Source organism: Mytilus galloprovincialis, chromosome 9, assembly GCF_965363235.1.
Source record: "Mytilus galloprovincialis chromosome 9, xbMytGall1.hap1.1, whole genome shotgun sequence".
In the NCBI taxonomy this organism is placed as follows: Eukaryota; Metazoa; Mollusca; class Bivalvia; order Mytilida; family Mytilidae; genus Mytilus; species Mytilus galloprovincialis.
Window position 1 is genome coordinate 37,878,523 of NC_134846.1, and position 14,106 is coordinate 37,892,628.

The 14,106-nt window shown below is 29.9% G+C and overlaps 1 protein-coding gene across 2 annotated transcripts in view; it reads left to right on the top strand.

The window, feature by feature from the left end:
• LOC143044954 (SEC14-like protein 1) overlaps positions 1-13,521 on the top strand; it is a 65,263-nt gene extending 51,742 nt beyond the window's left edge. The window contains exons 13-16 of one of the 2 annotated variants that reach the window (XM_076217223.1): positions 1,285-1,430; positions 3,910-4,011; positions 4,472-4,491; positions 6,908-13,521. In XM_076217223.1, coding sequence (XP_076073338.1) covers positions 1,285-1,430; positions 3,910-4,011; positions 4,472-4,490 — 267 coding nt within the window. In that variant the 3' untranslated portion in view covers position 4,491; positions 6,908-13,521. The remainder of the gene's footprint in view (positions 1-1,284; positions 1,431-3,909; positions 4,012-4,471; positions 4,492-6,907) is intronic. The other variant, XM_076217224.1, reaches the window with a different exon arrangement.
• Positions 13,522-14,106: the final 585 nt, after the last annotated feature.

The window sequence follows — 14,106 nt, forward strand, 5'->3', positions numbered from 1 at the left end:
CATAAATAAAACAGAAAATTTCTTCAAACATTTTTTTGAGAGGATTAATATTCAACAGCATAGTGAATTGCTCTAAGAGAAAACAAAAATTTTAAGTTCATTAGAACACATTCATTCTGTGTCAGAAACCTATGCTGTGTCAACTATTTAATCACAATCCAAATTTAGAGCTGAATCCAGCTTGAATGTTGTGTCCATACTTGCCCCAACCGTTCAGGGTACAACCTCTGCGGTCGTATAAAGCTACGCCATGCGGAGCATCTGGTTTGTAATGTTAAATTGTCTCTTACTATAAGTAATAGGATAACTATGTTTTGTATGTGCGTACCTTGCAAGGTCCTCATGCCGGTCAGACAGTGTTCACTTGACCTCGACCTCATTTCATAGATCAGTGAACAAGGTTAAGTTTTGTTGGTCAAGTCCATATCTCAGATACTATAAGCAATAGGTCTAGTATATTTGGTGTATGGAAGGACTGTAAGGTGTACATGTCTAGCGGGCAGATGTCATCTGACCTTGATCTCATTTTCATGGTTCAGTGGTCAAAGTTAAGTTTTTGAGTTTTGGTCTTTTTATCTAATACTATATGACATAGGTCAACTATATTTGGTGTATGGAAATATTTTATGATCTATATGTCAGTCGTACAGGTTTTATTTGACCTTGCCCTGGTTTTCACTGTTTATTGCTCAGTGTTAAGTTCTTGTGTTTTGGTCTATTTTCTTAAACTGTAACCAATAGGTCAACTATATTTGTTGTATGGAAGCATTTAGCTGTACATGTCTGCCTGGAATATACTTCATCTGACCTTGACCTCATTTTCATGGTTCATTGATCAATGTTTAGTTTTCTTGGTTAATGTTAAGTTTATGTGACAGTCGTAATAAAGCTTTATATTTAGGAGTATCAACATAATATCAATGATTAGTAAAGAAGGCGAGACATTTCAGTGTGTGCACTCTTGTTAATACTAGCAAATTTAATATATTAATATTTATTTTAAGGTAATAGAACTCTCGATTAAACATGAAATAATAGATAAAGAATTCCGTCTGTTGAAATTTTAAACTCAAACTTTTTCTTGATTTCTTATATTTCCCTTTTTTTGATGCATTTTTTATTTTCATAATTTGATAATTTTCTTTTTTGTGAAAAAACAAGTTTTTAAGTCAATATGATTTCACCAAATTTGACTTTATTGCATGAGCCTTTTTTTGTAAAAAATAAGAAAATAAGACCGCCATTTATATTTCACTGTTTAAACAATAAACTTTCTTTTTACAGGGTTCCATTGTGACAAATCAAGCTGGTAGTTATATACTACAGTGGAAGTACTTTGACTCCAGTAAAGCTGCTTTTGATTTTCCATTAGCATCACACAAGTCTAAAGTCATGTACCATACAGATGTACTCAAGTCAGAAGCTTTTAGGTAGGTTGTACAAAGTTATATGTTGTATTTTTGTTTGACCCATTTACATGACTGAATTAAGGCTGCAAGTCTTACAGCTGTTATGCATAATGTTAGCAAGTTTTAAAGGGTTATTTGGTATGCTTGCTTTGTTTGTATTTATGTTTGTTAAGTATTGTAATTAAGATTGACATCTACAAACAATACAAGATTAACTCCACCTTTTTATATTGTTTTCAGATTTTAATCTTAATTACAATGCCTGAGCAAACATTTATATAAACAAAGCAAGCAAGTCATCCAAACTTTTAACTTGCTAGCATTAGGATAATAGCTGTAATGAGATTTTTGTGCACTTACAAATAGTGTTACAATGGTTTATTAATCTGTCATTCCATCTTTCTGTCCTTTTAAGATCGATCTCTTGCCTTGTTTTTGTTTCATCATGCTTGCAAATACTGATTTGATTTTAAGCCTATCTGAGGCTGAATTTTTGGTACATTAGTGTATGATAAAGACTTGCAGATCAATTTTTGTCTCACCTACAACAAAAGTTGCAGGCAGCACGAACATAAGTGTTGCTTTTCCACCATGAGCATAGTTATAGTTGGAAGCTAACAATTGCAAAGTTTTCTGCTTAAGGATGTACTTAATTGAGGTTGGGTGGAAATGAATAAATCAAGAATTTAAAATTGATACTAAAAGCCGGTAGAGCATTCATTAAGGAAAAAAAATAGCTAAAAATATTGATAGGTCATAAACCTCCTTTTCAAGATATTTGAGATTTAAAATATGGCGGAAAAAGGCTGACTTGGACTTTTACCTTGTATTTGCATTGGTATTATTTGGGTCTCAAAACAAAATAAGGAAAATCTAGAATCTTCTAAAATTTTGGTAGATGACCTTTCATGAGATATTAAGTTTTATATGAAAAAGTAAATGGATGGTATGGGGCAAAATATTTTACAATGTATTGTATGTAAAAAACCTAAGGAGTCCGAACATTTGACAAAATTCCAAAACTTCACCTAAGTACATCCTTAAATCAGTTTGATAGGAACTACTTATGAAAGATCAATAATATTTTCTATAAAGTTTCATTTCTATCAGTACATTTTAGTCTAACAATTATTTTGAGGCCCTGCCCCCTAAACCATGGTGTCAACGTATATTTGTTCCTTCTGACAAAAGTTCTGCTGGAAACTTTGTTATAAACAATGTCATAATATATGTTCCTGTTGGAACAAATATTCTATACCCTTTATTCTGTTAGGAACAAATAGTGAATACTTCAAATTTTAATTATTATAATATTGCTGATAAAAGTGGTTTGTTCTTTCTAAAGTGATACAGAATTATCTCAGTAAGTAAGCAAGTTTATTCTTGATTAACTGGATTTATTGTTAATTTATTGTTTTTTCTCAGTTTCATGTTTGTTTTGTACCATGACATCTAGTTTTAGTTTGTTGTTTGATTTCAGAAATTTTCGTGTATATAAGTTGTTGAAGAGATAGATTTAATTTTTGTACACAATTGGAAGCTTGTTTTGGTATATGTATCTAAAAAAAATGAAAACAGCTTGAAATAAAAAGAATAAGAAAATACTGCAATGACAAAATTATATCATTGGTGACTGTAAGGGTGAATTAATATTAGAGAAATTAAGAAATCTAAAGAAATGATAAAAAAATAATGTCAAAACATTTTGTTTACAGTATCTTATTCTACAATTACCTCCCCAGTGTTCTCCCCAGAAATTTCATTTAGCATCATGGTAAACAGGGAAATTGGAAATACCATCTTGCTTCTAAAAATTATAGCATCACATCCATAACATAATCTATAAGAAAACCAATTCAGATAGCATCACATTCAAAAATATAGCATCACATTACCCTGATGCTAAAAGGTCCTTGGGAGAACACTGCTCCCAATGTAATTTTGTGAATACCAACTTTTTTTTGGATTGAGTAAAAATTGTGTTTTCATGCATAGTTTATTTTATTGATTTGCCATATTTTTTATAATGCAAAAATCATCAAAACTTTGAATTCATGTTTCACCTAGTTTATCCCCATGAAATCAATAAAAATTGGTATACAACAATTAATAATGAAAAGTAAAATCACAAAAATACTGAACTCCGTAGAAAATTCAAAACAGAAAGTCCCTAATCAAATGGCACAATCAAAAGCTCAAACACATCAAACAAATGAATCCATAATACATCAAATTTTTTTTATTTTTTTTAAGGCGTCAGACCTTGGTACAGGGAGATAACTCTTTAAATCAGTCATGTGTTTTTAAAAGTCAAGTTCCATCAATATATTTTAAGCATTTACCTGAGACAGATTGGAAATAGTCTATGTAACATAGAAGCTTAGGAAAAATTTATGAAAATGGTTGAAACAAACGTACTGATGAATTTAAGAGTTATTTCCCTTAACCTAGGTCTACCTCCTTAAAGAGAAATAATAGTTTGAACATTTTATTTCCACAGAGGATCTATGAGCAGTCTACAGTCATGTCATAGTGGATTTTCATCTTTAAGTTTAAGTACATCACAGAGTACGGGGAGCTTAAATGCCAATAATCCTAACAGGTAAAATATGTTATTATACAAGATTATATTTACAAACTAAAGTGAACCAAGGCCTGGTGAATCTGTAGTACGATAGTGTCCCTAAAGTGGATACCTCGGGTATGCAGGGTCGTTATGATAAAACACATAAAATGTAACAACAACACTTTACCGACTGCTGCAGAAACTTTATTGATCGACAAGTTTCGGTGCCTAGGGCACAGTCATCAGGATAATAATAAGACTATATTTAATATATAGTTTAAATTTTTCGGCCATATTTTGCTAAAAGTGAACCTTGTCCTTTCCTGTAGAATGTTTTAATTTTAAGAAGAAACAATCATGAAAAGGAGAAGAAATTACAAATCACATCTTTAATTTTCTGGTTTCCTGATAAGCAACATGCTTGTAGCCAATGAAAAGAGGTTTAACAAAACAATTAGGAATTGCATAATAGCTGTAACATTTGATAATTTTTCAGAGATTATGATTCATCATAAGGTAATGACACCACAGAATTCTTCCAGCAATGTTAGATACAAAGAAAAACAACAGTTTAACCTTTGAACTACACAATTCTCCTCCTGCACACCTTTGAGAAAACAGACTTATTTCATTTGAATGCACTTGACTTTCATTGTTTACCCTTTGACAAAAAACCTTTTGAAAATATAAACACACCTTTAATTACATTTCTTAACTTTTTTAACCTGTTGCACTCTAAAATTTGCATACAAGTAGGAAAGTTTTTAAAACTTTTAAATTATATTGTATAAAATATATACCTATTTTAATGCTTTAGAAGCATTGAATTATAAAAGTAGTTTTTATACGACCGCAAAAATTAAAATATTTTGGTCGTATATTGGTATCACGTTGGTGTCATCGTCTGAAGACATTTGGTTTTCGCACTATAACTTTAGTAAAAGTAAATAGAAATCTATGAAATTTAAACACAAGGTTAATGATCATAAAAGGAAGGTTGGGATTGATTTTGGGTGATTTGGTCCCAACAGTTTAGGAATTAGGGGCCAAAAAGGGCCCAAATAAGCATTTTTCTTGGTTTTTGCACAATAACTTTAGTATAAGTAAACAGAAATCTATGAAATTTTAACATAAGGTCTATGACCACAAAAGAAAGGTTGGGATTGATTTTGGGAGTTTTAGTCCCAACAGTTTAGGAATTAGGGGCCAAAAACAGGTCCCAAAATAAGCATTTTTCTTGGTTTTTGCACAATAACTTTTAGTATAAGTTAATAGAAATCTATGAAATTTTAACACAAGACTTATGACCACAAAAGGAAGGTTTGGATTGATTTTGGGAGTTTTGGTCCCAACAAATTAGGGGCTAAAAGGGTAAAATTGGGGTTCTTTGATATGCCAAATCTAACCATTTATTCAGATTCTTAATTTTTGGTCCTGTCCAACGAATTAGGGGCTAAAAGGGTCAAAAATTAAACTTTGTTTGATTTCATCAAAAATTGAATTATTGGGGTTCTTTGATATGCCAAATCTAACCATGTATTCAGATTCTTAATTTTTGGTCCTGTTTTCAAATTGGTCTACATTCAGGTCCAAAGGGTCCAAAATTAAACTTAGCTTGATTTTAACAAAAATTGAATTCTTGGGGTTCTTTGATATGCTGAATCTAAACATGTACATGTACTTAGATTTTTGATTATGGCCTAGTTGGTCCAAATTGGGGTCCAAAATTATTATATTAAGTATTGTGCAATAGCAAGAAATTTTCAATTGCACAGTATTCCTCAATTTCAAGAAATCTTCAATTGCACAGTATTGTGCAATAGCAAGCAATTTTCAATTGCACAGTATTGCACAATAGCAAGAAATCTACAATTGCACAGTATTGTGCAATAGCAAGAAATCTTCAACTGCACAGTATTGCGCAATAGCAAGAAATATCTAATTGCACATTATTGTCCCGTTTTCAAATTGGTCTACATTAAAGTCCAAAGGGTAAAAAAATAAACTTTGTTGGATTTCAACAAAAATTGAATATATGGGGTTCTTCAATATGCTGAATCTAACCATGTATTTAGATTTTTAATATTTGGGCCTGGTTATCAAATTGTTTCACATTGAGTTCTAAAGGGTCTAAATTGAACATTATTTGATTTCATCAAAAATTGAATTCTTGGGGTTCTATGATATGCTGAATCTAACCATGTATTGAGATTTTGGATATTGGACCATAATAGGTAAGTTTCCAATTTAAAATCTTTAAGTTTTCAAGTTTAAGTTCTTAGACCACATTCATTCTGTGTCAGAAACCTATATTGTGTCAACTATTTAATCACAATCCAAATTCAAAGGTGTATCAAGCTTAATTGTTGTGTCCATACTTGCCCTCACTGTTCAGGGTTCGATCTCTGTGGTCGTATAAAGCTGCACCCTGCGGAGCATCTGGTTTGCATTATTGAAATAGCTCTTGTTGTTTCTGGTATTATATTACCAACCAGAAACTCCTAAGCCTCTGTTGTTTATGACATTGTCTTTATATTCAAAGCTTTTTTTACTGCTATGATTCCCATTAAAATACTATACTTGCTTATTGCATAAAATTTACACACTCTATATTGCAATTTCAGTAAATCCCAAGTTTACCAGACCCGTAAAAATTGGTTTGATCCTGTAAAATGATCTGCATTACTTGCAAATCAAGTCAAATTTTCCAAAAATAATGGTAATGATAACTATTTCAAACCTCTGACAATTCACTATAAGAATATTTTGATGTATCATAGTAAAAATTTACTAATATGACCCTAATGGTAGCCGAAAATGACCATTTGAATGCCAGACTGTAAAGGGCCTTCCTACCCTCCTTTATAGCAGGTTTGTTTGTACATTGTTAGGAATATTTATGAAGTTTTTGAATTGCTCTCTTTTTTTTTAGACTAAGAAGATAACGAAGGCCAAATACAACTTTAAAAGGTACTTAGAATCAAACATCTAGATAACTGTGATCATCAGAATCAAACATCTAGATAACTGTGATCAATCCTTTGGAACAACAGAGCTTCCATAACAACATAAAGATTGTCTGAATGAATTATTGTCCCAAGAGGAAACTATTTTGAAATTTTTATTTGATTGAGAATAAGTTTTTCTACTAACAGTTTGAAGGAAATATTACTGATTTTTTTGGGTGTGATTTAAAATATTGTGTGCAGTTACAAGGCATTTTTAAAATCAGTTTATGAATTTGCCGTTTCAGAATCTGAAGTGAAGAACTATGTCTAATTTGATAGTTTGTACCTTAAAATAAAAACAATGTCATTTCATTGGTTAAATTTCAATTATTTGGTACATTGTTAGCCAATTACAGTACCTTTGAAAACATTACCCAGAATGCATTGATTCTGAAATTAAGAATTCAAAATGAAGAAAATGGTTACCATTGAGATTTTTAATTGATCTGAATTTTTCTGAGATAATTTTTTAGGAAGTAGTGGAGTGGAGTAAGAGACATTAGTAAGAGTTACATTTACTGATGTTAAAAATTTATTATATTAGTTCATTAAGAAACTTTTAAATCATTCATTGACAAAACAAATAGGAATCATTTCATCATTTTACTTACTAATATTTTAGCTTTAAAAAAGTGTGAATTAAGCTGTTTTACAGTGCATATGTAATTTTTAGCACCGAAATTAGTAAATGATGACAGTTATTTTAGCACATATGAAAAAAGACACTTGATTTGTTAATTTGAAATTGTAAACCACATAAAGATACATATGTAGTTGTCATCAGATGTTAAGATACATATGTAGTTGATAACAAATTTAAAGACACAAATGTAACTGTAATCACATTTAAATTAATATATGTAGTTGTTAACATGTAAATTAACATATGTAGTTGTTAACATGTAAATACACATATGTTGTGGTAAACAATAATCACATATAAAGATACATATGTTGCTGTTAACATATATATATATATATATATATACACATATGTACTGTTAATACATGCAACAATACATATGAAGCTGTTAACACATTTATAATGCACACACTTTGTTAATCTATCTCAGTAATAATATGTTCCTTTATGATTGTTAATTTATACCTAGTCGTTTTATCTCTATACAATACAATAGAGAAAGGTGCTGATGATACACATTTGTTTTGGTGTGGTCCAAAAATTGTTGTTGTGTGTGTGATTGTGTATATGAGTGATCAGTATGTGTATAAATGTGTTTAAATGTGTATACAAGTCATTGATTGGTCAGAAGTGAAAAAGTTTGAAAGAATTTTTATTTACAGATAACAGTTCTTATTCAAAATTAAGAAAAAAAAGCATTAGTATATGGGTTTTTATTTTGAAAATGTAACAAGTATTAGTGTATGGGTTTTTATTTTGAAATGTAACAAGTATTAGTGTATGGGTTTTTATTTTGAAATGTAACAAGTATTAGTGTATGGGTTTTTATTTGAAATAGAACAAGAATTAGTGTATGGGTTTTTATTTTGAAATGTAACAAGTATTAGTGTATGGGTTTTTATTTTGAAATGTAACAAGTATTAGTGTATGGGTGTTTATTTTGAAATGGAACAACGTAAGTGTATAAGTTTTTATTTAGTGGTAATTTGTGTTCATGAAAATCAAACTAAGTTTTTCAATACAGTTCTCATTGTTCATATTGAACAGTTTGAAAACTTTCTATATGATAAGGCATTTAAGTACAAGAAATAACAGTAATGGGAGCTCGATAAAGTGCCATGTTAAGGTTTCAATGCAATCTAATTGGTCAGTTTTCCTGATTTTGTTTTCTGATTGATTAATGTTAGGTTAGGTAATGTCATGTTTATTTTTGTTTTTATAATTTTATGGTAATTTTATCTTGAATAATAACACTGTAGCAATATATGCTTCTCAACTTGGAATTTTGAATTTCATTGGTTTAGGCAATAGTTTTGAAAAATGTGCCCCATTGAATTAGGTAACAATTTGTAGTAATTAAGAGTTTTAAGAATTATGCTCCTTTGAATTTAGGAGGAATTTAAAGTAGGCAATAGTTTTATGTAGTTTTGTCCATTGATTTAGGTGGAATTTGAGGTAGGCAATAGTTTAAGGAAATCTGCTCCATTTAATTCAGGAGGGTTTTGAAGTAAGAAATAGGTTTATGAAATCTGCTTCATTGAGTTGATAGGAATATAAAGTAGGCAATATTTTTTTTTTTAGTAATTTGCTCCATTGAAATTTAGGAGGAATTTAGAGTAGGTAATAGTTTAATGAAATCTTTTCAATTAAATGTGGCAGGTGTTTGCAGTAGTCATTCTATGGCAGTCACAGCAAATTTACACCAATCAAAATCTAGCTAAAAACATTGGCAGTATCATCATATCGGAGAGTAAGCTAAACATATCCATGCAAATTTGAATAATTTATCATTGGACAGTCAGGTTAGTTTTGGTTCATGTAGGAAAATGGACAGTGAAATGTTTGTAATGGGTGCATACCAGTAGCCAGGGGGTTGGAGGGGTTCATACGAACCCCTAGAAAACAAATAAGCACTGTTAAAGTCTACATGCTGTTGAATTGTAACTGTTAGTGAAAGTTGAGCACGATTGTATCAGTCTCCCCCCTTTGGAAATTCCTGGCTACCGGCCTGGGGTGTTTTTAAAAAACATTCTTAAAAAATAGCAAAATTTCCTGATTTATGGTTCGAAAGAAACGATATCTGGCTTTAAAGATTTTTTGCATTAAAATGTTTGGAAATATAAAATAACAAAGTTTATTTAGTCAAAGTTTTCTTACAATAAATTGTGCCATTCAAAATACATAAATAGCAATATTCGTGTGAATTCACAAAATTATAAATATTGACACCAGATGTAATTCATTCAGATCACCAAAATCAGTTTTAGTGTCAGTAAAAATATAAATGTTTTTGAATTTATTTTTCTGAAATTTTCAGTATTTTTCTTTCAATTCTCAGAGAATTGAGTGTTTAATATTTCAACCATAGACTTATATTTACGCAACCACCAGAACAATATAAACTATTTTGATTTGATAATTCAAAGATCTACCGTGTTGTTACTGTTGTAGACATGGTAAATATACCCGTTCTTTGACACATTCTAGGTCTCTGATAAATAGATATGTGGACATTTTTTGAAATGAATGGAAATTAGTTAGCAGAACATTTTTTTTTTTAATCAGAAAGTGCTAGCTTACCCTGGATACATATATACAATGTTTCAGACTAGTAGTTTACCAATAGAAAAGAATTCTTATATATAAGAATACAGATAATTATAAGCATTATATTGATGCATAAAATTAATTGCTGTTGCAATTAGATTTAAAGAACTGTGTAATCTAATTAAAATTAAATCTCTGCACTTGCTCCTCTTTGTTTATATGTCACGCATGGGAGATCTAACAATAGCCACTTGAGGGTCATGTCCCACTGGCGACATATAAACAACAAGGAGCAAGTGGGAGAGATTTAATTTTAATTAGATTGAGAACTGTGTTCAATATTATATATTTAGAAAGTACATAAAGTGGATAATACAAATTTAGTGCTTTAGATACTGTGGATTTATTTATTTTACTGGACTAGGGAATAATTGTATTTTACTGGACTAGGGAATAATTGTATTTTACTGGACTAGGGAGTAATTGTATTTTACTGGACTAGGGAGTAATTGTATTTTACTGGACTAGGGAATAATTGTATTTTACTGGACTAGGGAGTAATTGTATTTTACTGGACTAGGGAATAATTGTATTTTACTGGACTAGGGAATAATTGTATTTTACTGGACTAGGGAGTAATTGTATTTTACTGGACTAGGGAATAATTGTATTTTACTGGACTAGGGAGTAATTGTATTTTACTGGACTAGGGAGTAATTGTATTTTACTGGACTAGGGAATAATTGTATTTTACTGGACTAGGGAGTAATTGTATTTTACTGGACTAGGGAGTAATTGTATTTTACTGGACTAGGGAGTAATTGTATTTTACTGGACTAGGGAATAATTGTATTTTACTGGACTAGGGAGTAATTGTATTTTACTGGACTAGGGAATAATTGTATTTTACTGGACTAGGGAATAATTGTATTTTACTGGACTAGGGAGTAATTGTATTTTACTGGACTAGGGAGTAATTGTATTTTACTGGACTAGGGAATAATTGTATTTTACTGGACTAGGGAGTAATTGTATTTTACTGGACTAGGGAGTAATTGTATTTTACTGGACTAGGGAATAATTGTATTTTACTGGACTAGGGAATAATTGTATTTTACTGGATATTTGATTTTGTGGTTTTGTCAAAGTTAGAAACAAGCATATATAAAATGTGTACCTGTATTTGGTAAAACTTTTGAAATAGTGGTTCACCTTCACCCACGAAATCCACAAAAAATTGTATCCCACGAATGATAATTTCTCCACAGTATATTAGTTTGTAGTTTCTGTTTTTCGTTTATGAAGAAAAGGATTTTACTGTCTTTTATTAAGTTTTAGAACAATCAGTTTTATATTTGTGTCAAGTCTGTGACTAAAAGAGAGAGATTGATGTATGTTTCAGATAGTGTGAACTTTGCAGTGTACATTGTACTACATTGTAAATGAAGATTCTTTGGATTATAAAAATAATTCTTGATATTTTATGATGAGGTATGAGATTCAAAATGAACTTTTAACAGGGTGAATATTATATAGTTGACCTATTTATTTATCTCTATGTTGTCAAACACAAATATCACTGTATAGAAAGTGAGAATCTAGAGAATGTTTAACCCTATTTATTTACTTCTTTAACTGCTATTTATTCATTTTTATGTCAGGACAAATAAATATCATTGTATATAAAGTGAGAATCTAGAAAAACCTTGACTCCTATATATTTATTTCTTTGTCATAACACATAAATATCACTGTATAGAAACAGAGAATCTAGAGAATGCTTGACTCGTATCTATTTATTTCTATGTATAGTACTGTATAGAAAGTGAGATTCTAGTGAATGCTTAACTTATATTTATTTATTTCTATGTCAGGACACATAAATATCACTGGATAGAAAGTGAGAATCTAGAAAAACCTTGACTCCTATATATTTATTTCTATATCAGGTCACATAAATATCACTGTATAGAAACAGAGAATCTAGAGAATGCTTGACTCATATCTATTTATTTCTATGTCAGGACACATAAATATCACTATAGAAAGTGAGAATATAGTGAATGCTTTACTCCTATTTTTTTTAATTTTTTGTTAGGACATAAATATCCCTGTGCAGAAACTGAGAATCTAGAAAAAAGTTGACTAGTGTGACCTGCCATAAATTTGTACTTAAAGCACTAGTAAAAAAGAACCATAAAACTACGCTGTTTTTGGTTGAGTAGGATATTAAAATATTTGTGAGTGCAAATGTCAAAATCTAGGAGATGAAACATAAGTCATCAGTTTTCTTTAACTTCTCAATCCAAAGACTTAGCATATTCATTATAATCCATTATAAAACATTATTTCCTATAAAGATATAATTAGTTTGTGGAAAAAAATTTACATATACATGTACTAACATTACATAACTATGATTGTCTTGATGTGGGTTCTTAATTTCTTTATTCTTTAAATTTTAAAAACTTTTTTCTTTTTCTTTAAAAGCGATGCTTATTCTGTAAAATTCTCATGAAAATGATTTTACTATTAATTTGTTAAGTAATTGAAGGATTGTTGTTATTTTCCACAATTATTCTTTACACTTTTGCATCCCGTTACTCTTTTCTCTAATTATTTTGCTCATTTTTCTCGATCCAAAATTTTCGGCAATTATTCTCTATTCTTTAAACCCCTGCATCCAGACCCACAAATATAAATCTGCTGATTATTTATAATGGTGTATAATAAATGTTATGTAGTCACATTGGAGTCATTAACTATTGTCATATTTAGCATATTTTCAATAATAAGACCAACTTTGGGGGTATTACTAGTACATATCATCAGTTATCAACATACTATTTATACATATTTACAAGGAAAAGAGTGCTGTTTATCATTGTATTTGAACAAATATGAGAGAAAATAAGAAATTTCCCATCCCTTTTTATCACTGAAACCATCAACATAATGATGTTTACTTTTGGCTCATGCCTGGTAAAAAAAATCAAATAATTAATTTATATGATAAAAAACAAAAATGAAAAATACCAGTTACCGGACATTAAATTTTGTTTGGAAATATGATTCTTCCACTATATTTAATACTTATCTTATATTTTGGAAAGGTATGTGGTAATTTGAAATATTGTCATATCGGGTGAATTTATGAATTTATAATTTTATCATGATTTTCATCACATGACCTATCAGTCCAATCAATACACATCACATGACCTATTAGTCCAATCAACATACATCATATCCTCTGTGTTATGTTTTAAGATATTTTGTTAAGAATTGTACTCATGTTAAATTATGAATAATTAATGTAAATAAAATTACATTTTAAAATGATAATAACTGTGTTTTTGATTTCTTTTTTAACAACTATATGATCATAATATAAAATTATTGTTGAAAACTTATTTTTGTTTCGCCCATGATGACTTTCCAACGGTGACAGTCGTGTAAACTGTTTGTATAAAACTATTTCAAAAGGAAGAAGACCTGAATGCTTCATCGTCATGTTTACTTGTCAGAGTTCACCTGACCTTGACCCTATTTCATGGATCAGTGATCAAGGTTTTGTTGTTTTTGAGGTAAAGTCCATTCATCAGATTCTATAAGCAAAAGTATTGTTGAAGGTGGTACGTGACTAGTTATTAATTACTGTCTCATTTGGTCTTTAGTAAAGAGTTGTCTTATTGGCAATCAAACAACATCTTCTTTTTTAAATAAACTCTCTTTTGTGTATGGAACGAAAGCATTATATTCATGTTGTCTAAATCGGTTCATCTGACCATGGAAGTATTATATTCATGTTATCTAAATAATAAAATCGGTTCATCTGACCATGGAAGTATTATATTCATGTTGTCTAAATCGGTTCATTTGACCATGGAAGTATTATATTCATGTTGTCTAAATCGGTTCATCTGATTATGG